Source organism: Sycon ciliatum, chromosome 11, assembly GCF_964019385.1.
Source record: "Sycon ciliatum chromosome 11, ocSycCili1.1, whole genome shotgun sequence".
In the NCBI taxonomy this organism is placed as follows: Eukaryota; Metazoa; Porifera; class Calcarea; order Leucosolenida; family Sycettidae; genus Sycon; species Sycon ciliatum.
Window position 1 is genome coordinate 28,543,635 of NC_088653.1, and position 10,222 is coordinate 28,553,856.

Below are 10,222 nucleotides of genomic sequence, written 5' to 3' on the forward strand. Positions count from 1 at the left end.
AACTAATCTGTTTAAAAAATTTGTTCGAACAGTTGATGAAGACAATTCGAACGCCGCCTAAAAATAATGAGACTAAATTGGTCAAACGCGCATGTATATCAGACAATACACGTAGTCAGGGAAATCGAGCACTTAAATTTCCAGTCACTAAGACATCCGCTGGCACACATTCTGCCTCATTCCAATGTGTATCACTGTGGAACAGGCTCCAGCCCGACATCAGGAAAATCCCACAGTACCACCGATTCATGCGATCCCTCCCAGCACATGCTGCTTTTCAGTAACGCCACTGCCCGCTTTATTTTTATTTCCTTTACTGGCCTAACTGGCTTTTACAATGACGTAATACTTTACTACCCACTCTACTCAGTGTCATTACCATCATTGGCCTTTTATAATTTATTCTTCTTTTTAGTCGATATCATGTAATTAGGCAAATTTGCCTGTTTGTTCTTCGACTCTAAATAAACAAAAACAAAACAAAACAAAACAATGAACACCCGACCGAGTATCTCCCCCTAGCTAGGTCTACCCTATTCGCAAATTCCCCTTTCTATTCCTCCTACTCCACATGGCTCCAACTGCCTCCCAGCGTAAGGCAAACTCCAGATATGGCCAAATTCCGTACTCTCGTCAGACAGCACTTCAGTATCTTCCAGTAAACAAAATCACAGCCACACCATTTCCGCTGCATAGCTCGCTAGGCATCCCATTGCTTTGTAACTTGCTAATCCCTACCCCTTTGGTGTACGTGCTTTTCTTTCTATTTTTCTCTTCTTCCGTGGTTGGTCTCACCCTATCCTCAATTCAATTGGCTGTCTTGACATGCTACGAGGTACAGAAAAAAAAAATATGTACACACCTACGGCCCTGGCACAGAACTTCGTACATCTGTACAACGTGCATAAGGACCAACAGTATCAATGACGACGTCACCAGTATCATTTATGACACCATCAGTATCAATGATGACATCATCAGTATCAATGATGACATCATCAATAATGAAGATTCAATATTATATGATGACATCATCGGTATCGATGATGACATCATCAGTATCATTTATGACATCATCGGTATCGTTAATTTTATGACATCATCAGTTTCACTGATGACTTCATCAGTATCATTTATGACATCATCAGTATCATTTATGACATCATTAATATCAATAGTGGCATCATGACTAACTCTGCTCACCTGTCCTCTGTTCCTCCCGTGTAGGACAGGTTGAATGTGATTGGGTTGCGAGAATCATCCATCACCACGCTCACACTAGCTATGGTTCCAATGCTGTAGCGATTGGAGTCTGCGAACTGACAAGCCTAGACACAATAGGCAATGCAACAGAATGGTCATGTACTGACAAGCCTACAGGGCCGTCGGAAGGCAATTTAGTATGGTACGGTCAGACACCTGAAGTACAATTTACTCGTGGGGGAGGGGTGGCTGAGCCGAAAATTTTGGAAATTTAGAGCCCAGATCAGTGCATTTTATTGATTCACGGGGTACCTGGGGCAAAAAGTGGTACGGTCAATATCGTAGGGACCGTACCGTGTTCTACGCCCCTGCCATGTACTGACTACCCTACACACAATAGGCAATGCAACAGAATGCTGCGCTGCAGCGGATGCATACTCTAAAAAGCGTTCCAGGTAATAGTGGTAGGAGCGGTACTCTTTGGCAGAATTTTTCATCTCCGATAGTATTGTGTGGGAGGGCGTGTATTTACCACCATTTTGCCAGGTCAGTTGTAGCAAGCACGCTGGACACGGTACGGTCACTACGGTATTGACCGTACCACTTCTCGTCCCAGGTACCCCGTGAATAAATGGATTACTCTGAGTTGCTCTTAATTTCCCGGCAAGCTTTTCGGCTCAGCGACGCCACCCCCCCCCCCCCCCCCGCCCCCCCCCCCCCCCGCACGACTTAGCTGTACTTCAGATGGCTGGGCTGACCATATCGCAGAAAAATACCTTCCGATGGCCCCGGGTTTTAGCCTCCATTTCTCTGCCTGAATATGATGCTGCACTGGAGTATTCACATCGGAATATCGGAATATATCATTGCTTCAGGTCTGTGCATGAAACTCTTTAGGTACAGATCCTTAGGGCCGGGTTCCACTGCAACTCTGCTGCTCCGCTGCTCGTCAGCTACGGCTTGAAACGTCATCATTATCATAGTGACCGCGGCTCGAGCTGGAGCAGCGAGGTTGCGGCTCACCGCGAGCTTTCGCTACGATTCTTGATCAAAAGCTGCGAGCCGCGGTTGCAGCTCGACCTGTTTCCCGTACTTTGCACTGTTTTGTAGGCAAGAATTTTAAAATTAAAATTCTTTTTCGTTGCACAGGCCAGAACACGAGCATTTTTATTTTATTTTAAAAATGCGCAGGCAGGTAAAACGTCATCAAAAAACATGAAGCACGACCGCGTTACCGTGAATGGCGAGTGTCAGTGGAACCGCACTGCTCCGCTGCATGCAGCCAAGTGCCGCGGAGCAGCGGACCCGCGGAGCAGCGGACCCGCGGAGCAGCGGACCCGCGGAGCCGCAGTGGAACCCGGCCCTAAGGGGGGGGGGGGGGAGAGTGTAGGCATAGTAAATGGGCTCAAGCCACTAAAACATGACGTATAGTAGTACAGGAGAATGACAACTCACCGCCACACCAGCTGAGCAAGCCGTGCCGGGAAAGTCCAGGACATCACCGCACGGACTCCACGTGTACGCAGCCGTTGGATCTAGAAACCTGTGCACACACACACACACACACACACACAGAACAGTGTATGCAAACACCACACTGACCCCCGTTAGCAGAGTACGATAACTGACACCCATATATGGCAAACACGGCGGTAAACATGTGTTAGTAGCTAAAGAGTTGGTGCAGCCATGGACTGACCAGTGGGATTGGTTCTGCCCGGCTTGCCCACCAGGGGTGTCACTCAAGGTACGACCAGTATGACCATTGTCGTACCACTTTTCGTCCAGGATGGCTCACTCATGTGGTCAGAGCGCCTGTATGCAGATTGCTAAAATGTGCCCTGTTGGCTAAAACATCTGATCCCCCCCCCCCCCCGGGACACCCTGACCCCCTCCTCTGGGGGGAGGGGGGATTCCCCACTGCCCTGTGACACTCAACTTGCCCACAGACCTATTCCAGCATGACAACTTACGCGGGGATATCCTTGAGTGGCGTCAAGTCCAACTCATGTCCATCTGGCAGCTTGCACTTGCAGTAGTCTTCATGTTCAAACTTGCATTCAACAGCAGCAGCCCCTGTCACTACTGCGTACTCGTGTATGCAAAGTGCACTCACCTGTGGAGGCAACAAGACAGGGCAGAGAGAGAGAGAGAGAGAGAGAGAGAGAGAGAGAGAGAGAGAGAGAGAGAGAGAGAGAGAGAGAGAGAGAAATAGAGAGAGGGAGAGAGAGAGAGAGAGAGAGAGAGAGAGAGAGAGAGAGAGAGAGAGAGAGAGAGAGAGGGAGAGAGAGAGAGAGAGAGAGAGAGAGAGACAGAAAGAGACTGTGGAGCACTATTACACACAAAAGGAACAACGGAGGTTTACAGGTTTGTCGCCACTCAGAGTTTCTTGCTCAATGCAATCATCAATCCACTTACAACATGTTCAGTGGGACTTGGCCAATATAAAGCATAGTTTGGTGATAGCTGGTTGGTATCTGATTCAGCATAGAAAATATTCATGATGGCCGTGTGGATAGTCACTTTGTGACCGTATACATACATATACAGCTACACGTACAGAGACAGAGACAGAGGCAGAGGGAGTGGATCAAAAAGCTTTGTAGACTTTGATTCCTTTCAATCCAACCACTTCGCACTTCACCACTGGATGCAGCTAATGGGATTTCTCGGCACTTGTGCCAGTGGTTGTGAGACTTATCCACTCACCCCCAGCGTTAGCCGCTGCAGCTGCCGCTAGGGCTTACCGGGTGTTTGCGGCCGTCGTGAGTTTGCTTCGGGAACGGACACGATAATTTGCTTACTTTTTTTACTTCACAGTATCCAATATTTCCTTTCTTGGCCACTTGGTACAAAGGGTAATTCCCTTCTTGGCCACTTGGTACAAAGGGTAATTGCCTTCTTGGCCCTTTGGTACAAAGGCTACTTCCCTTCTTGCCCACTTGGTACAAAGTGTATTTTGTGTCTTGCGTCTTGCCTACTTGGTACTAAGGGTACTTCCATTCGTGTGTACTTGATACAAACGGTATTTCCTATCTTGTGTCTTGCCCACTACGTATAGGGTATTTCCCTTCTTGCCCCATGACGTATAGGGTATTTCCCTTCTTGCCCACTACGCACAGGGTATTTCCCTTCTTGCCCACTTCGTCCAGGGTATTCCCCTTCTTGCCCACTTCGTACAGGGTATTTTCCTTCTTGCCTACCTGGTACAAAGGGTATTTCTGTTCTTGCCCACTTAGTGCAAAGGGCTTTTTGCTTACTTGGCACAAGGGTATTTCCCTTTTTGCTTATTTGGCACAAAGGAAAAAACAGATCGAAATGTTACTGTACTTACTAATAGAGCAGTAGAGATGCACTTTCGAAGCCAGGTCGCCATGACAACCTATTGAAAGAAGAACACCACAACAACCATTGTCTTTCATTATTATTTTCGAGCTGGGAATGTGACCATAGTACCCCCCCACACACACACACAATGGTGTTCCTAAATCGCTGGTTCCCACCTCGCATGGTCTTTTACATTTTGATGACTTTCCATTCCAGCCTGAATGTTCTTTGGCAGTCAGTTTTTGGGGCAGTCAGTTTTTTGGCACACAATTTCGCTATACTTGGTAGTCAATTGCTGTTGAAAGGCCTAACTTGCACATGGGCGGGTAAAGATTGAAGTCTCTTTTACGAGCAAACAGAATACAATTCACGGTTTTCGAGCTGGGTATGTGACCATAGTAAAAAGAAAAAGAAAAAATGTATTCAAATAATCTACGTGGAGATAAAAGTTTAATAATAGCTATGAAAAGTATGAATGCCGCAGACATCACCACGCAACATGACAATTTGTTCAAGGTTTGGTTTTGTGTGTTTCCAAAATCGATTTTCAAGCTCCGATCATCAGTGGAAATACGGAACTAAAGAGATCAAGGGAAAAACAAAGGTTAAAAATCCAAAGAAGTGTGACACATGACGGGTAACTTGTGGTAAGTATTTTTGTGGTAAGTATTATTGCATTTTTTATCTCGTCCCGATTGTTTGAGTGTGTATGATGATTCCCACTTCTCTGTACTGTGTGGTGCCCGTTATGTCCAGCAGTTGAAGGTCCTTGAAGCTGTTTGTATTCGTACGCATAAGCCCGATTTGTGTAAGCAAAAAGCACATGTTTTAGCACTTAGGTTATTTTCGTGAGTTTGCACTCCGTGTTCATGAGTTGTTTCTGCACTGTTCATGCCCGTTTGTCACACTTACTCTTTATTTTAGTTCTCACTTTTTGTAATACTTACCACAAGTTACCCGTCATGTGTCACACTTCTTTGGATTTTTAACCTTTGTTTTTCCCTTGATCACTTTAGTTCCGTATTTCCACTGATGATCGGAGCTTGAAAATCGATTTTGGAAACACACAAAACAAAAACTTGAACAAATTGTCATGTTGCGTTGTGATGTCTGCGGCATTCATACTTTTCATAGCTATTAAAAAACGTATTCTTCGCGCCCACAAGCCAACCAGTGGTGGTGATGGTGGTGGGGATACGCGTATTCAGATACAAGTATCACGAACACTAGTATAGTCATACCTCTCTTATCTGGACCTCCAAGCTACTGGCACCTCGGTCTAAGGGGCACCCTGTGCGTCAGTTTTAGTGGAAATATTACTACTCTCTTGCCAAATTTTGTTGCAATGGGGACGTCATACTCCAGATCTCTGACCATTCCCCACCAAAATGTATGTGATTGACAGTTACGAACAGTTCCAAGCAGTTAGGGGCAGTGTCTGGTGCCAGACTGCCCGGATACATGAGATATGAATGTACACGCAAACGTCTCTTACCCGGACGCTTCAGATACGGGCAAAAATACCATCTTGATCAATAATAGAAGTGCAACTAAAACCCAAAACAATTATAAAATGTTAAGAACTCAAAGCGAATGAAACATCTCTTATCCGGACACCTCAGATACGGGCACTTCCCTCTAGCGAGCAATTTCAGCTTGAGTGCCAACGGCAAAAATGCTGTGAATCTGGGTTTTTTTAAACGTTTTTCGTATGCGCAATTTTGTCACCGGCGCTCACCGCCAACCTTTGCAATGCACACATGTTCATCAATGGATTCTTTTTTTTATCCTGAACATGTGCAATGGGTACCAAACAAACGTCATCAAGAACTGTTATGACACATGGTAGATGAGCTGTCCTGAGATACGGGCAGTGCCCGGTCCCAAGGCGCTCGGATAAGAGACGTTCGAGTGTACTCCAGATCTGAAGTTTAGTAACATGCACATACTGTGACAATCACAGACACAGTGGCTATCATGATGATCATCTCAGACACAGTGACTATTATGATGATCATTGAAACACCCTCAAACAGCCTACTACCGCCTACACACGCTGGAAGGAGTATAAATTATGTACAGTGCTGGCAACTGAAATCCGACCACCTGAGCGGTGCGCTCATATTGCAAAGACCCAACACGGGATGGTGAAACTACGAAACAGAGACCGCTAGAATGTGAACCCACCGCTCAGGGGGTCGGATTTCAGTTGCCAGTACTGTACATTCGTCGGGTTAGTACGCTGGCCCGGTATCGAAGAAAACACCCAAGATAAATCGATTATGTTTCGCTTGAATGAGTTTTTCGGATACTTTCTCCTCACCGAAACACCGCACTGACTTGCTCAGCCCGCATTCAGTGCATTCAACTGCAACCGCGAACCTATTAGTATTACACCAGCAAAGGCTGGGCGTAGTAGCAAAGGCGCATTCGAAATTTACGGATGACGCGTGGTGCTCTGTGTCGTGCCAGATCAGAGTACAGCGTGAGAAATAGATTGCTTTCCTGCTTCTCCGGCGGCTTACCGTGCAATTGCTCGATCCCCGTTCCAACGAGCGACTGTACGTCGTGTTCCTCTAGGACAACACACCTGATGTGTTTCTTGTCCGTGATGGATCGACTTCCAACCAATGCTACCCACAATCCGTGTTACTCTCCGACCTACAAAGTAGAATGAACGAAGAAGGCTGGCTCGACTCCGAGGCTTTTGAACAGGAGGAAAGAAATGATCCCTCTACTACGCGCTAGTTCGAATGGTCGAGCTAGCGAGCACAGTCATCATTATTTTTGTAAGTCAAAGCGTGCCACGTCATGCACAGGCCAACCGTATGTCTGGCTGTTACTTGTTAGTTCACACTGCGGCAGAGGCAGAGGAAAGCCGCATGCAGTGCTCAGTCACAAGTAGTGTTGACTGTTGGCGGCCAGTCGAGTCACGAGACTGAGGTGCAGACATGGTAGACGACAATCATGTCGACAGCAGCTCGGGTGCGCGGGCTCAGGACAGAAGGCTTGCGCTGGATGCACGTGCCTTCACTGCCTTCACTAGGCTTCAGTGCTTCACCTTCACGTGGTTGAGAGAACTCTGAAAAGCCATACTTGATCTACGCCAATACCATGAATACTACATCAATAATTATCGGAAAACGGTCTATGGTCTACCATGGTCTACACGCACTGTCTGCGGTGATCTCTTCCCTCACTCTGTCCGTCAAGACTCATGTAGATCTACAAAATAAATCTGTAATCGGACATGTAGATCTACATCAGTAGATCTACAATCAAAAGGTCCTGTCCATAATGACTCGAGTCAGTGTTTCGTGGCTGAAGGTTGTATTCGTTTTCTGAGTAGATCTACGCCTTCCGTGTACGTACGGAATCAACCATCGCTGGACGGTCAGCAAGTGCAGCGTTGTAGCCTCTGTCACGCTTAGAGGAGTACTCGCACCAGGCCATCCCGGCAAGGCAGGCGTCAGGGCTAAAAGGTAGGCTGCTCACCGACGAGTGATACCATTACACTCTTGGTGATACCTGACGCAGTACAGGATGCACGGCCTTTGAATGGACCAGCACTGATTTTCGAGCATGCAAGAAGAGAGCATTCGTGGTTTATCTGGTCCATCTCCTATAAATTATTATAGTTTTCCTATTTACACAACAAAGGGAAAAGGACAAAATGTTACGAGTTATGACAAACTGTCCACCAACGTCACCACATCTTATACAGTCAGGGAGTGCGACAAAATGGTGGTTGGTGGACAGTTTGTCATAACTCGTAACATTTTGTCCTTTTCCTTTCTTCATCATAACTATATTTATTGGCTCACCATCCGAGTTCAAATATTATTGAACAATTTCAGAATGGCAATAAACAGAATAAGCTGAAGCGACGTGTTACGTATGTAAAGTGGTGATTGATACAGAAATAACGGTGATGGGAATGCAATGTGAAGAACAAATAGGAACGATGAAAAATAGTATTGCAAAAACATTATTGAACAAGCCTTGATCCTTGAAGGGTGGTGGCGTTCCTACGGATGCGGAAAACTCGGCTAGACCGAGTCTCACGCGAACCGTGATTTGTTTTAATCATTTTGGAGACAGCGGCTAAAATACAGCCACAAGGAGGACTAATTTAGCTGTAAGCATTTCTTATCTTATAATTTAAACTCGGATACTGAGCCAGTAATAAAATGTATAAGAGATAAGAAACACATGACAACGAGTTATGCGGCAACTATCGTTCTCATGTGTTTCTTCTCTTTTTTACATTTTATATCCTATAATTATATTTTCTTGTTTGTTTCAAGTAGTCCCCATTCCATTGTTACGTTGATTCACTGATGACCGTAACAAACAAAAACAACGTATGACCAACGCTAAACCACTACAATCATGTGCAAGGCACTACTTCACTGATCGGCCACTAACATCCTTTGTTGCCGTGGGAACCTTTTGCGTTTGAAATCTTTTATTCTCATGAAGGCCTGTGGCCAATAAGAGAACTTGCTGTGTTCATTGTATTCAGATGGAAAAGAAATACCGAAGGAACTTCCCAGCACTACTTGCCGTAAGTTTAAAAAGTAAAATGCCTAGGCACAAGTGGATTCTCTTCATTGACGAGTAAAGGCCCATTCACAATGTAATTATTTGCAACTAGACTCGCGATTTAGTGGTAGTAGATGTACTTGCAATGTGCTAGTGCTGCACCAGCGTGTTGCATTGTTAGTGTCTTTGAATAGTATGCGTATGATCAAGTGTTTGTTCACCGATACTTTTCCCTTTTTCGTTTTTGGTTTTGCTTTCTTTCTCTTTTTCGCCCTTTCTCTTCTGGTATCATGTCCAACATTGAGTGTGGCCCAAGCGAAGGCTAGGCTAACGCCGATGCCAACGCGAAAGGGCTGATGATGATGATGATGATGATGAGATGTATTCATTATTTTAGTAGGGGAGCCCTACAGACGGTGTCGTCTTATTGCAGGGAACCCAATGAATGATTGACACAATTGAACAAACCCAGAGCGAGATTTGCTACAGTTGCGACAAGGAAATGCCTGTCGCGAGCTGTGCGTACAGTCGCAAGTTAGTTGCCTATCGCAGAAGTTGAAGAAAATTCACGTTTTGCGACGTGCGATGCGCGACGTCCACAAATAGAGTACAGTTTCTGCTTAGGGAGCACGTGCAGTTTACATGCATAGTACTACTTGTGCATGGGGATGTCGCAAGTACCAACAAGTGAGCCACGTATGGATGTATGATGTCGGTCGGTTTTTGCTGATCGACAATCAACTTTGATGAATCAGTTTCCACCTTCGGCACAAGTGCTCCCTGGTCGAGCTGAAGGACACCGGCAACACGACTCCTACTTGTACAGATAGTGGCAAATAGAATTCTTCTCCATGTTGCTGCTGTGAACCAGGTCAGCCATAGAGTACGTATGCTGGAGGAAGAGCTAATTCATCAATGTTACATGCCGAATGCAACATCAAAAACAGGCAACAAACATCGGTATGTGAGAAGGCTCTGCGCTTTGGCATGGGGCACTCTTAGGCCAGTTAGTCAAACCCTGCTATGTGCTGCGATGTATTTTGGTTAGCAAACTGCAATGCATACAGTAAGGGCGTCTACACTGAAGAAGATTTAATTGCAAATGGGAAGGGGATGCTCTGCAGCTGGGATCAGAAAACCACTTGGC

At 45.8% G+C, this 10,222-nt stretch overlaps 1 protein-coding gene across 1 annotated transcript in view; it reads right to left on the bottom strand.

The window, feature by feature from the left end:
• LOC135826973 (uncharacterized) overlaps window positions 1-7,284 on the bottom strand; it is a 15,172-nt gene extending 7,888 nt beyond the window's left edge. Inside the window, exons 1-5 of the mRNA XM_065339498.1 lie at window positions 7,056-7,284; window positions 4,538-4,585; window positions 3,177-3,319; window positions 2,659-2,746; window positions 1,204-1,328 (exon numbers count right to left, since the gene is read on the bottom strand). Of these exons, the coding sequence (XP_065195570.1) occupies window positions 1,204-1,328; window positions 2,659-2,746; window positions 3,177-3,319; window positions 4,538-4,579 (398 nt within the window). The 5' untranslated portion in view covers window positions 4,580-4,585; window positions 7,056-7,284. The remainder of the gene's footprint in view (window positions 1-1,203; window positions 1,329-2,658; window positions 2,747-3,176; window positions 3,320-4,537; window positions 4,586-7,055) is intronic.
• Window positions 7,285-10,222: the final 2,938 nt, after the last annotated feature.